At 36.9% G+C, this 25,493-nt stretch overlaps 1 protein-coding gene across 2 annotated transcripts in view; it reads right to left on the bottom strand.

The window, feature by feature from the left end:
- Positions 1-20,942, bottom strand: part of ANKRD50 (ankyrin repeat domain 50) — a 44,672-nt gene extending 23,730 nt beyond the window's left edge. Inside the window, exons 1-2 of one of the 2 annotated variants that reach the window (XM_033215199.1) lie at positions 20,630-20,899; positions 18,156-19,430 (exon numbers count right to left, since the gene is read on the bottom strand). In XM_033215199.1, coding sequence (XP_033071090.1) covers positions 18,156-18,667 — 512 coding nt within the window. In that variant the 5' untranslated portion in view covers positions 18,668-19,430; positions 20,630-20,899. Of the gene's footprint in view, positions 1-18,155; positions 19,431-20,629 lie in introns of both variants that reach the window. The other variant, XM_033215201.1, reaches the window with a different exon arrangement.
- Positions 20,943-25,493: the final 4,551 nt, after the last annotated feature.

A 25,493-nucleotide genomic window follows, 5' to 3' on the forward strand; every position in this document is an offset into this window, starting at 1 on the left:
TCATTCCAGTGTCATGCCTTTAAGATTAAACAAAAACAACAGTCCACTGTTGGCTTGCATTCAGCTCCTAGGTGCTTGTGATGGTTCATTTTATGTGTCAACTTGACTGGGCCACACGGTGCCCAGACATTTGGTCATACATTAATCCAGGTATGTCTGTGAAGGTGTTTCTGCATGAAATTGACATTTGAATGGGTAGACTGAGTAAAGCAGATTGTCCTTCCTAATGTGGCTGGTGGCCTTCATCCAATCAAGGATTGAATACAAAAAAAGGCTAACCCTTCCAGCTGACTACATGAGGTGGGACATCAGTCCTTTTCTGCCTTTGGACCTGAAAAATCAGCTCTTCTTGGGTCTTGAGACTGCTGGCTTTCATAATGGAATTTACACCATTAGCTCTCCTGATTCTCAGGCCTCCGGACTCCACGGAAATGAAACTAGTGGCTCTCCTGGGTTTGCAGTTTGTTGACTATAGGTCTTAGGATTTCTTAGCCCCAAAATTGTGAGAGTCAATTCCTTAACAATAAATCTCCTTAAATACATATATGGCTCTGTTTCTCTGGAGAATCATAATACAGGGCTTACTGCAAAAATTTCCCTTCATATAGGTTACTTTCTTAAATTTATTCTTACATAATTTGTGTTTTTTAACATGTATATTCTGTATCTTACACTTGTACCTACAAAACATTTATATCTTCCTATCTATTTTTGCAGTATTAGTCTATTCTTACCATACTCCAAAGTACTAAATAAAAGTCTCCTACAAATAGTGCAATATGGATGCAAAATGTACTTTTATCTGGGAAAAACTGTGTGTCTCTAGTGAAAGGTCCTAAAATTAGGGCAGAAGAGAAAACTAATGCAACAGCAATCCCAAATTACTGATCACTGATTTCTACTTGAAAGCAGTACACAAGTTGAGCATTCCTATTCCAAAAATCTGAAATACAAAACCAAAATGCTCCAAAGTCTTAAACTTTTTGAGCACTGACATGATAACACAAGTGGAAAATTCCACACCTGACGTCATGGGACAAGCCGAAGTCAAAATGCAGGTATACCACACACAGTTTATTTGTGTTCCCAAGGGAAAAATAAAAAAAATTTACCTTCCGGCTATATGTATAAAGTGTAGATGACACAAAAATGAATTTCATGTTTAGACTTAGGTCCCATCCCCAAGATTTCTCATTACGTATATGATAATATTCCAAAATCAAACAAAACATACATCCAAAATCTGAAACATTCTGATGCCATATATTTTGGATAAGGTATACTCAACTTGTATTAATTAAAGTTGCTTTGCATTCGGAAATGGATAATGAACCAAAACTCTCAAGTACTAAACACTCAGTATATAGACACTGAAATACATGTTTGTAAAGTGACTTAACTGGTAAATATTTTAAAGCAATTTGGCTTTCTGGAGGGAGGCAATGGTTGGGGGGGATATAATGCATTTGTCTTTTAAATTAAATACATGTGTAATGTATGTTGATTAATTTTCTTCTTCAGGAAGTCAAGATAAATATAAAAATGGAAAACAAACACAATCATCCTGCTATGTTTAAATTGAGCCCCTCCCAAAATTCACGTTAAAATCCTAACCCCCAATGTGCTGGTATAAGAGGCAGGGCCTGTAGGAGGCAATTAAGTCATGAGGGCAGAAACTTCATGTATGGTATTAATGTTCTAAAAGAGACCCCAGAGAGCTAGCTCATCCCTTTTATACCATGTGATGGCACAACACTGCAAGAAGGTGCCATCTATGAACAAAGAAACAGGACCTAACCAGACTTCAAATCTGCCCATATCTTCAGCTTGGACTTTCCAGCATCCAGAACCTAAAGAAATAAACACTGTTGCTTATAAGCTACCTAGACTATTGCATTTTGTTTTAGCAGCCTGTATGGACTAAGACACAAACTGACATTTATGCCTAGAATATGTAGAAGCACGATCTTTATGGATTTACCTATTTATTCCTCACCCAAATCCTGTAAATTAGGTACTACTATCACTTCCATTTCACAGATGAAGAAACAAAGGTTTTGAGGGTAGGTAGTTTGCTAAGTGAGACAAGTAGTAAATGGCAGAAGAACAAATAGAATCTCTTCATTTCAAAGTTCCTCTTCTTAATTATTGTGTTAAATTGCTTCTGAAAATATCAAAGAGTATAAGATAAGAGCGTGGTCCAATATTAAACAAGGAAGTTCTTAAAACCTGGCTAAACCAGGAAAGTGATGCTAATTTTTTAGCAATTAAATTAGCTGAAAATATTTTTGCCGAAGAAATAATATTGTAATGTTTAAGGTGTTCTAACTGAATATGCTTCTTTTCAAATTTCACTTTCCTGAGGGCATTAAACATTCCTGTTTGTTTGCTACAAATTCTTTACTAAAAATCACTTATCTCAATACTGAAATTCCAGAAAAATCAATAGATGGCAGGTGTTTGAAATAATTTTGCTGAAATTATTATATAATTAGTATCAAGGGTCTAATTACCTACAGCTCCCGAATTCACTAAATCTGGATCTGTAATTACTTGTGATGTATCAGAATACTTTTTCTGTATATCTGAAGACTGCTCTGACAAGTTGCATTTTATTCAGTTATCCCTTATACTATGCTAAATGCAGAATCATGATTTTTAATCCAAAATATCCTCCAATTTAATGGTTTTCAATTGTAAATATCCATTTTTTCCTACATTTATTACCAGTTACCTTGATATTTATGGGATTTAAAAAATTAAATTATATATAACATTAGCAGTTTATCCATTCCGAATTCTGAAGCCTGAAATCTCATTACTGCCTAGAACGTAAACTACAAATGCATGTTTTGATGCTAAATTTAAATAAATAGTAATGAGATTTGTTTTGATGCTAAATTTCATCTAGAAACTAAACTTTCTAAAATAGTTGTTGAGTATATGCTGACACATCTGCCTATCGCTTTGTTAACCAAATGATTAAATTCTTGTAAAAAGCCAGGTATTAAAAATATATTTTTATATAAGATGAGAAGTAGAAAAAGTAAAGCACTAACAATTCTTACTCAATATATCTTGTCTTATTTTGGGAAAACAAACCTAGATCTTCTTTTCTTAGGAGCAAAATTATCCATCCTATAAAGTAAAGCAAGTGGAACAGAAAAAAAAAAAAAATCAGGCAATACAATTAATACTTTCGATCGGGGAACAAATATTATCTATGCGTTTACCAGGATAAAAAACTAGTAAGTAAAATTGATAATTAAAATTAGTCCAGGAGTTTGGCCCAAATGTAGAACACAATTTGTCTCTGAATTTTGGACTAAGGCATAGTAATTTCATGCTTTTATGAACTGTCTCCCCTTTGTTAAAACACAGCAGGAAAATATAGAATTGAAAATAAAAAGAAAAATATAGCCAGTCAAGAATAAGATAAACATTTCAAAGTATCAGAAATGAAAAAGAAGCATAACAAGACAAAATCTCTAGCTTGCCAAGAAAGTATGCAAGGCAACCTAGAGATTTGCTGATGGAAGTAAAGGGAATACAAGTTCTCCCACTTCTAGCAACAGGACTCAGGCTCAGTTTGGAACTAGGAGCTGGAGCTAGGGCATGCCCTATTAATAATGAAAGAAAGATGAAACAAAAAGCACTGCTGACTACCACCCAGGGCTATGGCTTTTAAGAAGCAGCAGGGAGAACATAAAGTTAGTCTCAACGGAGACAGGAACTGAACCTAAAAAGATCATGGGTCAGTGACTGAATTTACAAAATCGTTAGTATTAGCTTGGAGTAAGAACTTCATATCTCAATTTTTAGCCCTCATTCAGGATCATACTGGGAATGGGGAATGGTGGAGGCAATCAATAACAATTAGAGCAGGAAGAGCAAAGAGGTAGAAATGGTAATAGAGAGGAAATCCAAAAGAGAGTGAAAAAAATTACAAAACTTACAACGCCCAGAAAGACAGCAACAAAATCAATGATCAGAATATGAATTCATATCCAAATTAACTTATAAAACTCCTAAAGAATTAAAAGAAAATGTATTTGTAATAAGTATAAAATTATTTTTTAAAAAATTATTTTACAAAGGTACAAATCCAATAAAATTGGAAAGAGCCAGAGAAATCTTGTTTATAGGAACTTCTACTGCCAGATAAAATGTAGTAGGTGGCAGCACTCTAAAACTTTCAGTGCACGAACTAGAAAAAAAATGAATAAAATACAAAATTTATATTTTTCAAGATATGAGAGGGTTTGTTGAAGCAAGAAGGTAAGATGAATTAGAGTTTCAGAAGATAGGAGCTCTTCCAAAGTGAGCAAAAGAATGACTTGCTAATTTCTTCTCAGGGGTTATTTGCTAATTTGGGAGGCCTATACTGATTTTAGTTACAGACTAAGAATCAGATTTGGCTCGCCCTGAGGGACTCTACAGGAGAACCAAACCAGCAAGGCTTTCAAGAAATCAGTTATATTCCTTTTATAAAGCAAAGTGCAAATGTGTGGTGTCCTGAACACAAGACTGAACTTCTTCAACGCACGTTTACTTAAATTCTGGGCCATGCTTAAAAAGCTGGGCAACTTGGCCAACTGCATCTAAAACCCAATATGAAATCTCTCATAGTATCTTGGAAACAAAATTCTGCTAAAGGGAAGGTGCTTGCTTTAAGCATGTAACTCAGGAGATTTGCAAGAATTTGAAGGTATAAGGGGCAGGAAGCTAAAGAGCTAAACATAATTTCTTATGTTGCGGGGAAGAACTAAATTACCAAGGGTCTTTCAGAGCTGAAAAGGCTCTTCTGACTCTCCAACCAAAAGCTTAAGCGAACCACATAAAAATAACAGAAATAAACCAAGGATCTTAGTAATATTATAAAAAAGTACCAGCCCAGCTTAATGCCTGACTGCATCAGCCCCTCACCCTATCTGTCCAAGGTTTTCTTGTTGTTGTTTCTTTGTTTTAATTAGCCTTTTCTGATAAAAGACATCACCTGGAAATCTACAATCATTTAACACACTATCAGACATACAATAAAAAGTTATTAAACAGAAAAAAGTCAGGATTATAGATTGATAATCTAGAGAAAAAAGAGATAATAGATGCAGAGGAATAATCCAAATACTTTAGTTAGTATAAACTAAAATAACCATGAATAATATGTTCAAGAAAGTTGAGTAGATGGATCAAAATAGATAACTGAAAGAATTATAATTTAAAAATGTAACCTATAAAAATAATGAAATAAAATTCCATTCTAGAACTAAAAAATATATAATATTTGACATTAGGAACCCTGAATGTATTCAACACCACTCTCATTAGAACAGAAGACAGGATTAGAAATTCAAAACAAGTTGATAGAAAATACCCAAACTGAAGCACAGATAAAAGAAAAACAGAAAAAATGAAAAAGATGTGTGGAACACAGTTAAAAGGTACAACATACATGCAACTGTGGTCCCCAAAGAAAAAGAATGAATAAACTAGAGACACTATACGATCTGAAGAAATAATAGATTAAGGCTTTTCCAAACTTATGAAAAGCATCAATCCACAGATTTAAGAAATTCAATAAATATAAAATAGAAAAAATACAAAGAAACCACATTTTGGCATGTCATGCCAGAAATCCAAAGACAGAAACCCTTAAAAGGAGCCAGAGAAAAAAGGCATTATCTCCAAAGGAGAAAAAATAACACTTTAAGAAACTTTTCAACAGAAACTAAAATTAAAAAGATTTGCAAAACATGAAAAACAATGCCATTCTTTTAAGTTTATTTTTGTTTTGGAGAATATAGTTATCCTTTTATTTAAATGTTATTTATATTAACATGTAATGATTAAATATATGACTGTATTTAAATGTTATCAGTTTAAATTTCAAATACAGCAAACACATATTAATAGACATAACTGGCATAAAAGTTATTTGAGGATCTCAATACTTTTTCACACCCCACATCCAATATGTCATATCAATCTTGAAACATAAATTAGGGTACACTTTTCACTTGCATTGATACTTCACCAAATCAAATCCAAGCACCATTGTCTCTCCCTTCAATTACTGCACTGGTGCTTACTGGTTTCCTCAGAAGGATAAAATTGCTATTTACTAAAAACGAAAAGACTAAGGGAGCAGCAAGATGTGGGATGGAAGTCAGAAGTCTAATTTTGAACATGTTCAACACTAGAAATCTAAGCAAAGAAGGTGAGTAAGCAGTTAGATTTATAGGTCTAGATTCAGAGAAGAGGTCATGGCTGCATACATAAAATTGGGTCCACTGAGACACAGTTGATAATTAAGGCCATTAATGAGCTTTATGTAAGAAGCAAATGTAAACAAAGAAAAGCCAAGATTTTAACCCTGATGTATTTCAAAATCAAAGGTTGGTGCTATGGTTGAGTGTTCCTGCGAAAATTCATGTTGGAGGCTAAATTCTCAGTATAGCAATGTTGGGAGGTGGTCTTTTTAAGAAGTGAATAGGTTATTAAGGTAGATTAATACATCTCTCTTTAGATTAGATCTCCAGGGAATTGATGAATTCCCAAGAAAGCAGGTACGTTATAAAGTGAGGTTGCCTCTAGTGTGAGTTCTCTTTGCATGCACCTGCTTCCCCTTCCACTTCTCTGCCATGCTGTCACATAGCACAAGGCCCTCATCAGAAGCCAGGCAGATACTAACACCATGCTCCTGGATTTTCCAGCAACCAGAGTTATGAGCCAAACAAACCTCTTTTCTTTAAAAATTACCCAGCCTTAGGTATTCTGTTATAGAAACACTAAATAGACTAATACGGTTGGTAACATATGAAGAAAAAGTTGCTGGTATAAGAGGAGAGAACCAAGTGAGAAAGTGAAGAAAGTGTTGCTACAAGTGGGGTGGGGTGGGGAGTGGGTAGCAGGAGATAAGTTATGTAAGATATTTCTGCTGCGTTGAGTATTGAGCATTGGATTTAGCAACATGGAGGTATTGGAATACTTACAGAGTGGAAAATAAAGCTTGATTGTACTCTAATAGGATCATGAATGTATGAAAGAAACAATACTAAATATAGACAGAATTTTTTGAAGAATTTGCTATCAAAGGGAACAGTGAAGTTGAGTAGTAGTTGAAGAATGATATAGGTTGGGGGAGTGTTTTAAAAAGGGTACTAGTATGGGATATTTGAATAATGATGGGAAAGGGTACAGTGCTTAAATATGTCATTGAGTAAGTGAGATGGGATGGGATCTGGTAAATAAGTGAATGGAAAAGGAGCATGGATGGTTTAACCACAGTTAAAGAGTATAGATCCATACTCTACAACCATAGTTAATGTAAGGCAGACTATGTAGATATAAATGCAGGAGGGTTAGTACAGTAGATGTTCCAGTAAATGTGTAAATGTTCTCTTCTAAATATATATGTGTGTATATATGCTATTTATTTTTATTTACTTTATTATATATATATGCTATTTTATTTACTTTTTATTATATAGGAAGACAAGTTAACAGCTAAGAGTAAGGGTTGGGAGGTGGGCAGGGAAATATTAGAGGTTGAGAAGACAGAAGTGTGAAATGGTGAAGTAGGTGAGCAAGGGAATGGATAGACAGTGTTTCTCAGAGTGTGGTATGAGGACCCTAGAAGACTCTGAGAACTTTCCAAGGGGTCTGTGAGGTCAAAATTATTTTCAAAGAAATATTAATATAATATTTGCTTGTTTCACTCTCATTTTCTTCTGAAGGTATGGTGGAGCTTCCAGGGACTATATGATGTAAGGTATTGTAAGAGACTGAATGTCCAAACAGTCCAACTGGGATTTTTGTTAGGATTGTATTCAATCTATAGGTTATTCTGTGGGAATTAGCCTGTTTACAATATTGAATCCTCTAATCCATAAAAATGATATACTCCTCCATTTACTTTTCTTCAGTTTTTCTTAATGTTTTGGTTTCCAGTGTACAGACTGAACACATCTGTGATTAATCACCAAGCATTTGACTTGTTTTGTGTTATTATAAAAGAAAATTGTCTGTAAATGTATTAAGGAAGTTTGAAAACTGTTGCTATAGAATAAAAAATGTACAAAACTAGAGTTTGTAACAAGCATGTGTGTATACCTATATATCTCCCCTTATGGTCAAACTACATAGATTTTATAAAAAGTAAATTCATAAGAAAGGTCATCTATGGGGTGTGTGTGAGTAGAGTAGATCTGAAATAGAAAGGATACCCAGGAACTTCAAGTGTGGATTATTTGTTCTTTAAAACAAGACAGAAAACTCAGATTAGAAGCACATATGACAAAAAAAAAAAAAAAAAAAAAGAATAGGTATATGTATGTTTGCTTTCCTGTTTACTTTCCCATATCACTGAAATGCTTTAGGGGATGAAAACGATCTATCATTTCCCCAACAAATTGCTTATAAGGATTTCTTCTCCTCTGGGGCCATTAATTTTTCCCTTTCAATTCCTGTGACTTTCATTGTTTGTGATCTGTGTCCCTCTAAGCAGCAACTTAACCAACATATCAACTGAGATTGAATTCAAGTTTTTTCTCCTTTCCAAATAAATATTAATTTTAAGTGATAGTCTCAGAAAGAATGATAGCTATTCCACAGATGAAACTATGGATTTATGGAAGAGAGGCAAAAGGTGACCTCATATGACTCTCATCAAATAACATAAATCTAATGCTATTCAAAAGATTTTCCACTTGATAAAAATTAATTTCAACATAAATTTCAAAAGATACAAATACAATAACCAAAATAGGGTTTAAAATAAATCCTTTTCACCTATAACTATATAATTTACATGTATAAATTGTTCCACAAAAAATAACCATGGACTACTTAAAAACTGAACATGGCTAAAGCAGTAACAATTATCAGTGTGAACAAAATTATAATGTTTTAAATTAAAATATAAATAGTTAATTCAAGAAATAATTACTAAGTTCCTACTGCATTATAAGCCCTGGATACAAAGAGGACAAGAAAAGCAAATACTCTGTTAATACCAATAGATGGGCAGAAAGTCAAAAGAAACAAATGCACAAAACAGTTCCAGATCATGACAGATACTTAAGAACATGACAGAAAATTAAGAACAAAGACAGCTAAACGGGGTGATGTGGTTTAGGACAATGACTGGCTAGGGGACTTCTAAAGACTCAGTGAATAAGGAAAGCTCTCTGAGGAGACAATGTTAAAGATGGTACCTAAATGACAATAGGGCAAATAGCCATATAAAAATGTGCTGGCTGGAACATGGCCTATTTCAGAACATAATAAGGGCAATGTCGATGAAGAGCAATGTGCAAGAATAAAGCAGTACATGATAAGGTCAAGGCTAGGCAAGGGTAGACCATGTACATACAGCTTAGGATTTATTCTAAACATAGTAAGAAGCCACTGTCAGGTTTTAAGCAGGGAAGTAACATGATCCGATAACTTTGCTTTGTGAAAATAAGAGAAACAACAATAATAACAAGAAGAGCAGTAAGGAGTTTAGTGCAGTAATAGACCAGGCAATAGAAAATGGGAGTAGTAGTGTTGGAGATAGAAAGAAGTAGAGGTATTTGTTTTATCTTGGAGACAAAACCAAAGCATTTAGTGGATTGAATGTAGATGACGAATGAAATTAAGGAATCAATGGTGACTACTATATTTACGATAAAAATTAATGACTTCCCATTTTAAATATTTAACTTTTGTATCGTTAGCTATTTTCACAATAGTGGTATATCATAAACACCCCAAAACGCTGTGGCTTAAAGTAACAATCATTTTAGCTTTCTTCTGCATCTCTGCTCTTCGTGATTTACTCTAGGGTTGGAGACAAGTTGCAGGTTGGGTCCCATCTGCTCCAAAGCTCTCTCCTGTTCCTTGGATCAGCAGCCTAGAAAGATCTTGTCCTTCTCACTGTGGTGGCAGAAGCACGAGAAGACAAGCTCAACTTTAAGCTTCTGTTTGGGTCATGTCTGTTAATCCACTGGCCAAAGCAAACCTTAACGGCTGAGCCAGAATTAAAAGATAGAGAAATACACCTTTTTTTTTTTTTTTTTTTTTTTGAGACGGAGTGTTGCTCTTGTTCCCCACGCTGGAGTGCACTGGTGTGATTTCAGCTCACTGCAACCTCTGCTTCCCGGTTTAAGTGATTCTCCTGCTTCAGCCTCCTGAGTAGGTGGGATGACAGGCATGCACCACTATGCCTAGCTAATTTTGTACTGTTAGTAGAGACAGGGTTTCTCCATGTTGGTCAGGCTGGTCTCGAACTCCCGACCTCAGGTGATCTGCCCACCTTGGCCTCCCAAAGTGCTGGGATTATAGGCATGAGCCACCGCGCCCCACCAAGAAGTACACTTTTCCTCTAGTGAAAGGACCTGCAATCTCTTATGACAAAGACCGCTAGTAGATAGAGGTACAAAGAATACAGGCAAAAATAGAGACAAATAAGAGAACTGTAAAAGGCTACCAGTTTCTGGAAAGTTTCAAATTATTCTTCAAGATAACCACGAGGAATATGCAATTCTTCTTAATACTTAGCTCTAGTAAGCAATTACATCAACATTTTCAAATTCTACTTCATCATTAAAGACTATACTTAGCTAAGCACGTGTATAGTAGAGAGAAAATGGCATTAGAAATATTTCTGAGATTAGGTTAGCATAATAGATATGGGTTTGAAATTTAAAACAATGAAAATTATATGGTCAAAGCCACTACTAAAACAACTAGAGGGTAAAGACAGGCAACCAATTGGAATACACTTCAAAGTGATTTGTTCATTTGTTTGTTTATAGAGATGGGGTCTCACTGTGTTGCCAGCAGGCTGGTCTCGAACTCCTAGGTTCAAGCGATCCTTCCACCTCAGTCTCCCACATGTGTGAGCAACCACACCCAGACAAAGAGATTTTTAAAAACAAAAAATAAGTATTTAGTTACCTTATTTCATAAAAATCAAACTATTTTACTTCACAAAATTGAAAAGGGCAAAATTGCTAAAATCAAAGTAGAGACCTAAAAGCAAACTGCAAAAAAATCAAATCCTCAACATATATCAAACAAAAGCTTCATATCTCTACTGTTCATATAAAGGTTTTACTAAACGCTAAAAAAAATAAGAATGTTCTCACTTGTCCATGCTCCCTAGATGCTTTAATATGTCTCATAGACTTAAAAATATTCTTGAAAGAATGAAAGAGCACAATGTGCTCTGTTGAGGTTATAGAAATACACGTTAGATGAGGCATAACCAAATCATTAAAAGTTTCCAAAGCTAAGCAGAGAAATGTGAATTTGTTATGTGGGTTATCACAGGCTCAGAGGAATATCCTAAAGAAAACACTGTTTTAGTATGGTTAATTAGGCAACTGTGAGAAAAATGAATGAAGTAAGTAGATCAACTGGAATGGGTGAATAAAAATTGTAGATTAGGATAAATGAATTCAAGGACTATCCCAAGAAAAAGATTAAATATTTTAGAGTAGAATATTATGACAGAAGACAGTCAAAGAAAACTCTAGAATCCAGCCTAGGACAGTGCTTCTCAAAGCACTCTAATGCACACAGGATTCACTTAGGGATCTCATTAAAAGGCAGATTCTGATTCCCTAGACCTGAGAGTCTGCATTGCTAACAACCTCCCAGGTGACGCTAATACTGATGATCCTAAGATCACATTGTTTAGTAGAAAACTGCCTAGAAATAAGAATAATTATAGAACTTAGATAAGGCGTCAGTTTTCCCATATTTCTAGATAATAATCAAGCTTCCTATTATATGCTTTCTTATCCTGTTTCTTCCTTCTTAGCACTTATCAAAGGTGTGTTCATAACATGTATTCTTGTGACTATTTGTTCAACGTATTTTACCTCACTTAACTTAGTGTTCTGCTTGGCTCAACACTTTAGCCCTAACACTTAGTACATATCTAACACATAGGTGACACTGAATACTTGATAAGAAATAAATAAATCATCAATGAATAGAAATGCTTCAAGAGAAGCTAGTTTAAACATAGGTTAGTGAGGGACTACCGAGTGAAAGGATACATATTGATCAGAATGATAAGCAATTTTGATTGCTATCTTATTAGCAATCAAATCTGCATCAACAGCTTTATCTATGCATTGGTAGCCATGTAAGTAAATAAAATAATTAAAGGCATATGTGTAAAGAGAGAAGATCTAAGCTTGTGGGGCGAGAACACAGAGGAAGGTCCACCAAAGAACCGAGTGAGTGGGAGATTCTGAAAGAAAAAAGTGCAAATAATGAAAAAAATACCTAAAACACATCATTTAAAGGACAAAGGCAAATTGAGCAATAAGTTCACAGGCAATCACGCATAAACATCTTCCTGTAAATGTGTAGAGATGAAAGTTAGATTGCAGTAAGCTAGGAAGAAACTGATGGGGAAGAGGAAGGGAAACTGATAGGGAAGAGGAAGCAGCACTTGCAGATACAAACTCTAGACAGTATGAGAGCAAATTCTGCGAGTGATAAAAAATATAGCATTTTTTTCAGAGGAATAGAAAACATATTTGTCTTTGAAAATGACTATAGGAGCCAGGCTGGCACATGTAAATACATGAACTGGTCCTAGTATAGAATAATAGAGCATAGTGAAGACTGAACCAAATTAGAGCATGCAGAGCTCATAAAAGACAGCAACTGACTTAAGTCTTTAAGATTACTGCCTCAAAGGAACGAGAACCCAGTATTGTCAAAATTTCTAGTGTTTTTTTTTTTTTTTTTTTCAAGAAAAAGCAAAAATTTGGATATGTATACGAAATTTGCTGCATTGGGAAAAAAGCAAAACAAAACAAAACAAAATACTCAACTTGTAGAGCACCACTTCACTCTCTCTGGTCTAAAAGGAATCTGAATTATCAAACAAATTAGATTGCAGAACAGAACTAAGAATGTGGCTGACTTCAAAGTTCTAAGTATGCAAACAGGAGCAATATGTTATGCCATTAGAGCAGAAGCGATTAGAGGTTGAGGACTGGTTCAGCAAATGATAAAGAGTACCAGGAACCAAAGGAAGCAGCACTTAGATTGAAATATAAAAGGAACAGACAAGCTAGAGTAAAAAGAAGATTTTCAGAAGGAAAAGGGAGAAGATTTGAATAAAAGGAAGTTTGTATCTTGAAGTAGAAAGGATACAGTTAAAAGTTGGAAACAATAGATCATTCAGTGAAAGGTGACGATCTTTAGGTTAAAAGACAAACGTACAATTTTGATTATAAAATTATATTGATTAACTTATTTTATTTAAAATTTGAATAGTAATGGCACTTTAGAAGGATCTTTTAATTTGACAATACTTAAGAATAGATAATGACAGTCATCTTAAATAGCACTAGTTATACAAGATTGATTATGAATGTAATATATTTTGCCTTGAAAACATACAAGCGAGGGTAAGAAGGAGGCACACATTCCAGCCCCCTTCTGTTCTTGGCCCCTTTGTTGAGTGTGCCAAAAATACTTGGAGCCAGTTGAGACAGGAGATAGATATCTGGCCACTTAAAACTATCTGGACTAATGCCATATTAATATATGCTAAAGAACAGACAGTAGGTTAATAAATTAATAATCACTATACCAGTCTGGTCTGCATTTAAAACTGACCTAAATCATGTAACATTTCAATTTCCTTTCTTGTTTAAGAGCTTCAGCCTTCTTTCAATTAGGTTCACACATATTCTAGATAGGCGAGTAGCATTATGCACTCATTCAAAAGGCAGTCATTTAACAATTATTATATGCAAAGTGCTATATACAAAGCACCATGGGAAATATAAAAAATTCATCAGTCATGAATAATGTCATGAAGAAGCATATGACTAATAGGGAAGATAACAAAAGATATATGCATAAATAACTACAACACGGCTGGGCACAGTGGCTCACGCCTGTAATCCCAGCACTCTGGGAGGCAGAGGCAGGAGAATCACCAGGTCAGGAGATCGAGACCATCCTGGCTAACATGGTGAAATAAATCCCGTCTCTACTAAAAACACAAAAAATTGGCCGGGCATGGTGGTGGTCACCTATAGTTCCAGCTACTCGGGAGGCTGAGTTAGGAGAATGGCATGAACCTGAGAAGCGGAGCTTGCAGTAAGCCAAAATCGCACCACTGCATTTCAGCCTGGGCAATAGAGTGAGACTCTGTCTCAAAAACAAGCAAAAAAAAAAAAGTGCAACACAAGCTACAAACCTAAACAGATATAAGTGAAGATCCATAAATGCTCTCGGAGGAGGTAAGATTAGAAAGAATATTCAAACATTCAAAGATTCCCATTTGACACACAAAACAAATGTCAGTATTTGGTCTCCTAGTTTGAATTCTTTTTCTAACAAGGCATACTGCCTTTTACCATTAGCACAAATTTTCTATTAAACTCTCAAAACTTAGAGTTACTCATCTTTAACTCTTTATAGAAATTTTACTCCATTTACACTTAACCCATGGTATCCCTGAAGATGTTTAATTCTTCCTGTTAACATTACACAGAACAAAATATTTTTACCCAACACAGGAAAACTGACATCACGTATCTGGTCCTGCAGACTGTTAACAAGAAATAAAAGTGAGGTAATGACATACACTAAGAACAAAAATTTGTATTTCCGGCCGGGCGCGGTGGCTCAAGCCTGTAATCCCAGCACTTTGGGAGGCCGAGGCGGGCGGATCACGAGGTCAGGAGATCGAGACCATCCTGGCTAACACGGTGAAACCCCGTCTCTACTAAAATATACAAAAAATTAGCCGGGCGAGATGGCGGGCGCCTGTAGTCCCAGCTACTCGGGAGGCTGAGGCGAGAGAATGGCGTAAACCGGGAGGCGGAGCTTGCAGTGAGCTGAGATCCGGCCACTGCACTCCAGCCTGGGCGACACAGCGAGACTCCGTCTCAAAAAAAAAAAAAAAAATTTGTATTTCCCTGCACCACATCCTTTCAAATCTCCAAAATGACCTTTCTGTTCAAAGTCCAGAAAGGTGTTTCTGGTTGAACAAAATAGCTATCTTCTAAACCAGTCACAAATCCTAATGCCACTACCCTCCACCCCTCACTAACTTAGATGCTTCAGCTTTTTGTCAAAAATAATTGGAATGTTTTACAATTATAGGGCTACTAGGAGTCCATCTCTATAAAAGACACAGTCAATGCAAAATATACAAAATTTTGCACTGAAGGCCTAAAGGGGGAGGCAGAATTAAAGAAATCAGCCTTTGGCTCTCAAAATAAGTAAAAATATAAACATCAACTTAGTTTCAGCAATGAGGAAATAAAATATTGTAAACAAATTAACAATAGTATTGTACTTTAACCAGATACGAAAAATAGAAATGAAAAAAAGATATCAATGTGTCTTCACATCATTCCCTTTAGGAGATCACAAAATTCTATTAATGTTTAAATGTTCATGTGTTTCATGAACACTATAACAAGTATTTACTCTGATGGTTATTTCTTTTTATATGAATAAGATAAATATTAATGTTAGAATTTGAGTTCCATGAAGGCAGAATTCTGTTTGTTCTATTGCCTCGTTTATCTCCAGCTGAATTCTACCCAACACACAGAAGGTTCTTAATAAATAATGCAGATGAATTATGCTTAAAACACATAACACTCTCATTATTTGTCGTACAAATTAATGAATGCCAGAAGAAATTTTGTGACAACTAAATCTAAGAAACTATAGAATATACTATACCATGTCAGAAGGTAAGAAAGTGGCAACGTTTCACTAAGATGAAGTTCCTTTCACTCTTCCTTAATTATCATGAACTAGTGATTAACAAATTACCATTTAGCCATACAATTTCATGTATTATGTATTCTATCTACTATCATTAGGCATAAAAAAAATTAAAGAAAACTAGGAAATAAACTGAAGAAAAGTGGATTTAAAAAGCATCCAGTAAATAACTTCTCTGCAATTTCCCCAGCTTTGTGAATCTGTGAATAACAGATTTTTCATTACCAACTTTCTGTAACTATTAAATTGTTCCACCCATGAATACAGATGCTCCTTAACCTATGATGGGATTACACCCTGATAAACCCATTGTATGTTGAAAATATCTTGAGTCAAAAATGCATGTAATAACTCTCAACCTACCAAACATCATAGCTTAGCCAACCCTATCTTAAGCATGCTCAGAATACTTACATTAGTCTATACTTGAGCAAAATCATCTAACACAGTTTATTTTATAATGAAGCACTGAATATATCATGTAATTTATTGAATACTATATTGAAAGTAAAAAACAGAACAGTTGTATGGGTGCTCAAAGTAAGGTTTCTACTAAATACATATTGCTTTCTCACCATCCTAAAGTCAAAGAATCTTAAGTTGAACTATCATAAATTGGGAAAAGTCTGTATATGAAATCATCAATATTAGCAGAAATTTAAAGGTTAAAAGTAATAATACAAAAACTGGTTTTGGATTTAGTTTTTGTCAAAAGCAAAAAATAAATATTTTCCTGTTATTTGCTTACATTTATCAGTTTTAACGCTGACTTTGATGGCTAACAACAAAAGATAATAGATTTGCCTTGAGTTTTATTGGACTAAATTTACACATTATAGAGTCTACAAGAATATCACACCTCTCAAAGACACATCCCTTTGGCTGACTTTAATAAATCCCTCCCATATTTGAATTCTGTACCATCCCTAACTCTCATTCTAGAATACCACTCCCTCTATCACTATATGGGTAATCTGAAAACCCACACTCAAACCACACTGTGACACAACTCCTGTTCTCCAGCTTTGCCACACATAACCTTCTAAACCCCTCCTCTTCCCATCAAGTCCTCCAAAGAATTTCTAAGATTACTAACACATATACACACATACATACATACACTCACATACACACATATTTAAAATCTCAGCCCTGCCATTTACTAGTCTGTAACCTTGAACAATTTACTTAGCCTCTCTGTACCTCAGTTTCCTCATCTATAAAATGGGAATAGTAACTACCTCACAGGATTATTATGAGGATTAAATGATCTAATATTTGTAATATTAGAATAATGACCAACACATACTGCTTACTATAATTACTATTAAATATTTTCAATATTACTTCCAATTTCTTAGATTTGAGGATATCATAAAAACAAACATCACTCTTTTTAGAGTGATTCAAATCTCTCCTAGAAACACACTCACACAGAAGTGAGCCACACACACACACACACACAAACCTCCAGTGCACAGTATACCAGAATCTGGAGAACAAACTTTTGCCCATTAAGAATGTTATTGTAGAGAAAAAGCTTATGGCAAAGTGGATAATTCAAGCAGAGGTGAGGCACAAACTAACAATTTGCCTGCTACTTTTACAATGAGCAGAGCCATGATAAGCAAAAAAAAAAAAAAAAAAAAACATGTTTTCAAGGAATTATGTTTTCTTGAACAGATTTGAATCTGAAACCACTCTGGAAAGCAACTTGCTCACTTCCTGGACCAATCCAATTACCATGGAAAAAAAGCTTAGCTGAAGTTAGGAAAAAAACACTTTCTTTGTACCACTCACTAAAAGTAAAAATAGTAAGATGATCCCAAATTTTCCCTATTTTATAAATTCACATATTTCAAAATATCACTCAGCTTTTCAATTATTTAATAGGAGAATAAATCCCAAAACTCATCAGCAAATTTTCTTCAGATTCTCAGTGGCCAATAATCTCCTTTAAAGAAACTCTTTCTTATTTAAAGAAATACTACTACTATAAGAAAAAAAAAAAAAGATACTAGATGCTATACTGATGATTACTCTAAGTTCAGTTCACCCTCTGAAAAGGTAACCTATTTTCAGACAGCTAAATGTGCTTCTCTACCACAAGAACAAATTTCCCTTATCATTTATAGGCAATATAAATAACATTGTTATTAAGTAAAATTCAGATACACTTTTAATCCATATGCTGTGCAATACCAAAACCCAGATTTTACTTTCTTTGATATTCAAAGTGAACAGGTATATTCATAACTTCAGATTAAGGCCAAATGTACAGCACTAGTAAAAGTAACCCACAAAGTTAAAAAAAACAAAAAACTACAACTAAAAATTAATTTAATTTCAGCATAGAAATCTGAACACCATGACATTTTTATTGTTACCTTTTAAATGCTTCGGCTGGGTTTCTCTCGCACTCCCCAGGTTGTAAAAGGCTTTGGACTGCTGGATCCCTTAGCTTGTCCTCATATCCTTGGAGTAGTCCACTGCGGCAGATCTGGGCTACTAGACCTCTAATAAACCCTCCAACACACAAAGTGTCAGAGTCCTGGGCTTTGCAGAAATGAAAGGCCAAAGCTTGGCGATGTAAACCTCTCTGCAAACTTGTAGGTGAACTTGGCCATAAGAGTTCAGTACATAGGGCCGTCTTGCCACTGCCAGGCCCTCCTACCAACAACACACCCCAGGCAGCTCCCTTTCCAGAGACACCACTAGCATTATTCCCAGAATTCATTACAAGTGATGGTGCATTGACAGTACTATTGCAGCAGTTACTTTTCTCCTGGAGGCAATGCTGAAGCTTGTGGAAAACCCACTCCCTACAGTAAAACTGCTTCCCTTGCAGTAAACTGGTTTGAGCCATTTTGCAGACTTTCTCTTCCCAAGGATTAGTCATAATAGGTTTTTTATCTTCATTTGCTAGAGTCTGGATACATCAACACAGGTCTTTCCATCCATTATGACATAACTTGCATACTAAGTTGACTCGGAATGACAGAGTAACTAGTTACAGTAAAATTCAACAGCCACAGAGTTCATCTGTCAACAGAACGTGCATGACTTTATTTGGTTCCTTATTCTTGATCAGCAGTCTATGTATTAGTTGAACTGAGGGAGAAACGCCTGATTCCACAGCTCAGCATCACTTTTCCTATATCTTAATGAATCACGTAACTCCATGGTTATAACTGGAGATTATGTGATTGTGGATGTTTCAAGAACAGAGATGAAACAATACATCTGGAAAACTAAAGAAAAAACCCACTCTTTCAATTTGTACAAAATACTTCTCCAGATTCCAAGTGTCAATTCTGCATCTGACAATTAGATTCAGAAAAGAGGTCCATTGCATTAAATGGCATCAGAGAGATTACATTTACACGGTATGAGGTACAGTATGTAAGTAGCTCTGTATTTCTCGTTGAAGGATGATCACTCAAGAGTACTAGATCTTGCCAGTTTCAGGCATCTGGGCAACTGCCAGGGAACTGTTTCAGATTATAGTTTCTTATGTGGCAGAAATGACAGACCACTGTTAACACTTTCTTAATTCAAAGCATTCATAAAATGCATTTTTCAAGACAGCAGATTCTTAATGAACCTGTTCACAGGTTTCTTGGTTTTAAGATGTCCGGGTAATCAACAATTTCCACAAGTAACTAAAATAAAACAAACAAAAATACCTCAGTGCAAAATATCATATGTTAAAAACGTATTAAGGTCAATAAATGTTGCAGTGTACCAGTTAACGTAACCTGAAAAATCCACTGCTTCACCTTTGGCACTTTCAAAAAGTTGGACAAAAACCCCTGAAATAATCACATTCTCCTTTCTGCATTTTTCTTCCTTGTTGTTATGCTTCCCAAACAGCCACATTTTAATCAAGTTACCCAAGATTTTTGCAACTTCACTATAGCAAGGGGGTGGGGGAGATACTTTATGCACATACAGTAACACCCTTAACTCCAGCCAAAACGCTCATTCACAGTAGACTGGTAGAACAGCGCCAGCTAAGGAAGCTCTATTAACTTACACAGTCCAGTCAGTCAAGGACTGTCTACTTCTCCAGCCACACTTCTTTGTTGATAGTTTGCAAAAATCTAGGGGAGGATTACCAGGGTTGCAGCTGGATGGGAAACGGCTTTAAAAAAAAAAACAACAACAACAACAAAAAACGATGGAAGATGATTGTTCCTATACAGAATGATAAATCAAACACAAGTAAAATGTGAATCCTTCCTTCCTCTAGGCCAAGGATGGAGGTCAGCGATAAAATCTACCACTCTGGCCGGATAAAAGGCTGCTAGGGAGGAATTCCTTCCAAGACAGAAAAAGGATAAAGAGTAGAGTGCTTCGGTGCTAGTGGGTGTCTGCCCAAAGGTCCGGCCTCCAGTTTCATCTGACAGACAAAAGGAACTCCGGGATTCCCAGCGCCGGGCACTACCTTGGGTTTGAACCGCCCAGACGAGCCACAGGGGGGCCACCTCGGAGAGGCCACGAACGAAGGTGCAGCCTCCACACCGAGGTCTGCCCTTCCAGAGGCTGGGAGCGCCTCTGCACCCAGCCCTGCACCGAGACTGGGGTGTGTCTTTTGAAGGGGGAGGGGGTGACCAAGGTCCTTGCCAATCCCAGACGAGGGGTCGCCTCCCGGTCGGCTTCCGCCTCTGCACTCCCGCCCCATGCCCCGCTCCCGCTCCCGCTCCCACCCGGCCGACGGCGGAGCGAGGGAAGGGGGCAAATCTGGGTCTCGAGGCTGGAGAGGGTGGGTGGTTGGGTCAGGTTCAAGCCCCGGCCTCAGCCTCCCAGCTTCCAAGCCGAGGGAGGGGCCTCGCTTCCACCGCCGCCGCCCCCCGGTTACCTCGGCCCCAGCCGCCGCCGTGGCCGCCGCCGCCGCCGCTGCTGCGGACTCTCAGTCTCAGACACTTGCTTCGCTGAGAAGTCGCCGCCAGCAGCGCTCCCGGGACTCCAACTGCAGCCGCCTCCTCCGCCGGGCCCGGGGCACGCTCCCAGCTCCGGATCCTCCTCTTGGCCCCCAGCGGCTGCCAGTTCCAGCTTTCCCAGCAGAATCGGTCGTGCTCGCCCCAGCCCCCACCGGCCAACCGCTGCCGCCGCCGTCAGGGCAGTGACTGTCTCACGCAGCCCCCGGCCTGCCGGCTCCGCCCCGCCCCGCGGCCCCGCCCGACCGGCCCAGGCCCCGCCCAAGCCCCCGCCCCCGCCTCGCCGCTCGGCCTTTCTTTGCTCGCCGGCTCCGCCCCCGCGTCCTTCCCCTCCCCCACCGCGCCCTCCCGCAGCAGCCCGTGCCTGGGCGTGTGCGGCCGCCTGGGACCCACGGCCGGCGCGGCAGGGAGACCTCTCGGGGCGGCGTGGGGCCCCCGCCTTTCTCAGGGGAGGCGGAGAACGGGGCGGGGGCTGCGTTCTCACGTCCCCGAGCTCACGCGAGTCGTTGCCCCCACCCTCCCCGTCACTACTGGGCCCTGATCCTTCCTTTGTCTTCCAGGCCGGAGGGACTTGCCGGCTGTTGGGGCCGTATCTGCTCCTGGGAGGGGCAGTTGGGTAGGGGGAGATTGCCTCTTCCCTCTCTCTGCTCAACCCTCTTGCCTCTCCCCGCTCAACCCTCTGCTCTTTCCCTTAACCCCCTTGCTTCCAAAGCCACTTTAGGCCCCGTTCTACCCCTCAGTCGTCCGGTCTCCTTTCAGTCCATTAAATTCCAGGGATGCTTTTACTTTGGCTGGGACGAAGGGAAGGAAGGAAAGGACTGGGAAGAATGTTGCAAAAATAGAAATAGTGGGGGTTTAGGGTGGCGTTCCTAACAGCCTCATGAAAAGGACGTGGCCTCCATCAGAGGGAGGTTGACAGCAGGCTTGACTGGGTCTCAGGCCCCTGCTCCTCAGGACCACCTGATCACCCGCGGCGTCCACTAAAGGGGGGAAAGGTCCATGGTTATGTGGCGTCAGGAAATGCCCTAGAGGGCCTGCTCACAGGGGCCTGTTGGACTAAGCGTGTCAGTTGTTTGCACTCACTGGACCTGAGTTGCTTAGATTCCAAATTTCTGCCGGGAAAATAAGTATACTGTCAACTGATGGAATAGGAAATGTAACATCTTTCTATTTTAATTGTTCATGCTAAAATCCAGAGTGCTCTATCTCTCATTCCTCATTAACTTGAATGTGTTTGCCAAAATATTAAGCCAGTCTTCCATCTGGTTTTAGGAATTTCATAGTATAGCTATCACAATTAGAAAAATGGGTAAACAAATAGATCGTATTTGTGCTTACTCTTTCATATTGTTTATTCGTGCCAATTGAGGTTTACTGATCTTAATATTTAATTTTAATACATGTGCCCTGAATTTTGGGCTTCTTTCCTAAACCACAAGCAGAAGAGGCAGAGTATAAATTCTCCAGAATTAGGGGGATGAAAATTGATTTTTAAAAAGCTACAATTTTGATTTATTTTTGCTTAAGCTGTTTTAATTCCCACTTAGCTTGTTTGCCACGCAGCTTTATTGTCATTGAATAGGTTGACGCCTTCAGTTTCATGGTTGTAAAATTTTATGTTTAGAGGAAAATTTAAATGAGAAATAAGTATATCACGTTATCATTTCTATTAAGCCGTTTACTAACACGATATTTAAAATAATTTCTGCCCAATAGAGAAGTTACCGAAACTTTTTGTTTAGTGGGCCTCATTTATGATAACTAAGCACTGTCATGGAATGCTGTTTTAAATAACATGAGCTGTAACTAAGCTGTAATCAGTCTTCAGACCTATTTAGTTAGAATTTTATGATTTTTGCTTTAAAATTTATTTCACATTTTATTTTTATTGCTTTTTGCTTTCTTTAATAGAAAACCCTTAACAGTGACATACACACACACACACACACACACAGACATATAATTTTATGAAACTTCTTTTTGTCAGTTACCTAAATGTTAAACGTGGCATAAGCAGAATACTTACTCTTGGTACATATTTACATACTTTAATCAGTTTCTTAGTTGTATTTTCTCCAATACCATATACTCACATTTTTCCAAAGAATGCAATTTTTTTCAATGTCACCTTTCTTATTTTTAATTTGTTCATAAAATTTCCTGAAATCTTCACAGTTTCACATAAATTTGAAATTACTGACAGCTTTAATGAATGCTTCTCTGAAGACTATAATGTTTTAAATGGAAAATTAAGTAGTGAGATACGTATTAAGCTCAAAACACACTGCTAAATAAAATATATTCTCATTCTAATTTTTCTATACTGAAATGTACAAATTTTTCAGTCCAAATCTTTTCCTACCTGTTGTCTTTTTTTAAAGCTCACTTAGTTATATTGTGCAACAAGTATTTTTACAAAACAAAGCTCGTCATATAAGTCTTGAAAATGTATGTTTATTTTGATGGTTTCAATCAAGTTTAAATACTACAAAATTATGTCATCTCAATTTTAATCCATTTAGATACAAAATATAGTTTCATCCAGTTAGAAGCAACAGTTCCATCCAAGGATTCCACAAGTTGAGATATTCCAAATCACAATTATAAATTTCAAAAATTAAGTCTTTTATAATGTCTGTGTTCTCATCATACAGTACATTCAGTTCCTTGTTTGGTAGAGGTAAATTTCAGTTTCTTTATATTTGCAAGCTCTGTAATAATTATAACAATACCTAAAAGCTGCAAAAGTTGAATATTGTGATCTTAGAGTTCCAATGATTTTACATGAAAGGTTATGAAAATTTAGAGGACTCATTTTAGTCCTCTAAATTAACTTGTGCAAGTCACTCAGGTTTATTTACAAAGTGATGTTTTATCCTTGGTGGTCTTTCAGGTTATGCCACATATTAAAATTTAAAATTTAAAGAACTCTGTGCATTGTACAAAAAGCGTTCAGCCTACTTGCTATATGCTCTACTACAGGATAAGTCAGTCTCCACTTCACGTATTTCAGATATACCTCACATGTAATTTTCTCCATTTACTACTGATTCTCAAAAGTGGCATTCTGGTGGCTTCTTGCATGTGGAAGGCAGCTGCAGCAAGCCAGGACACACTGAACCGCTATGCCACGTGTCTGGCAGGATCAGCAGCCTTAAGAGTTTCTCTGATTACTACCAAGCCCAGGATTTGGTATATATTATACGAATGTGTATGTGTATGTGTATGTATGTGTGTGTATATGTATATGTTTATGTATCAACCACCCATATCAAGCTATATTTTATTTTTTCAACTAGCACACTGCACACTGTCCTTCAACGGATAGTTAACTTTGAATCTGGAAAAGAGTTATTACTGGCAGCCTTTCAGATTGCCCCACAAATTTAAAGAACTCTGTTTATTTCATCTCATATACTATTTAACGAGACCATGACAGAAGCTGAAAATAAAACAAGGAAGGTCTACCAAACCGTACCAGATTATTATAATGCTACTATTAATAACAGTGTTATGTTTACATAAATTCACATTTTGTTAGTTATGTTCATTGGACTTGATGGAGACCTAGACTATAGAAAAACTTTGATTGACATGGGAGGCATAATGATAGGAACGTCCAACTGTGGCTACCCTCTTAAATACTCTTTTAAAAGAATGCTTATTTAAGCCTTACATTTTAAAAGTAATTGTTGCCAGCTGTATTCATTCCTGTCCTTGAAAACAAGCCTGAAAATAGCTGTTGCTTATAAAACGTGTAAGATATAGGCCTTTCCTTCAAAGAATTAAACAAATCCCCGAATAAGATTTATTTTGCAGAATTACCAGTGAAGAGAAATAAAGATTCATTGGCTGTGGTTACTACGTGACTAGTTACAACGATTCACCTTTACCCTTCACTTTTTTCCACGTGCCTAGATAAAGCAAAAACTCTTAGTAGACCCCAAAATTACACCAACAGTACACATGACAGCATGGATCTGAAATTCATATTCTCATTCACCCCAAATATGCAGCAAGAAATTTAAAGAAGCAAATTAGGATTCTCTAACATGCTCCTCTATTGGATTCCCAGAACTGCTTTTTCCTACCTTTTCTTCTATGGGTCCATATGTAGTTTAAATGACCTCCTCATGCCAACCACAAAGTCACCTTTTCATCAAATCTCACCCTTTCATCAAATCTCAGATCGCAATAAATACACTCCATGAAGTGTTCTTCGAACTATATTTTAAATATCCAAGAACAGCTGAAACTGGCTTAGTAGTAAGTTATATCCCTGAGGCCTGTGTCAGTCATATGGTCACATGCAATAATAGCAATAATTACAAGTAATTGCATTAATTTGAAAATAATTCAATGTCATATGTGAAAGTAAACTTTCAGTTATGTCCACTGTGCATCCTTTGATTAGATTTTGGTGAATCATTAGATAAATTAGTCACTTGCTTTGCTGCAAATAATTTATTCATTTGACAGATTCCCAAGTAAAAGAGAGATACTATTTCACTTACTGTCCTGAGACTTTCTGTTTTGTAGAACCACATATTATTTTTTCTTCGTCCAGGTCTCTTGTTACTTGATAAACTTGCATGCCTTGGCATTGGTAACCTCGGGAAGGTAGATTGTATTAATTTGGAAGTTTAATATTATGTACTAGAAAGCATAAAAATAAATTAAACAAAAAGTCTGTGGGAGTAACACATCTTATAAGACATTTTTCTAAGGCCACAGAGGCTCTTGTAAATATCACACTTCCCGTCCTACATACATTTCCAGGGAACT

Source organism: Trachypithecus francoisi, unplaced genomic scaffold, assembly GCF_009764315.1.
Source record: "Trachypithecus francoisi isolate TF-2019V2 unplaced genomic scaffold, Tfra_2.0 Lachesis_group1, whole genome shotgun sequence".
NCBI lineage: Eukaryota > Metazoa > Chordata > Mammalia > Primates > Cercopithecidae > Trachypithecus > Trachypithecus francoisi.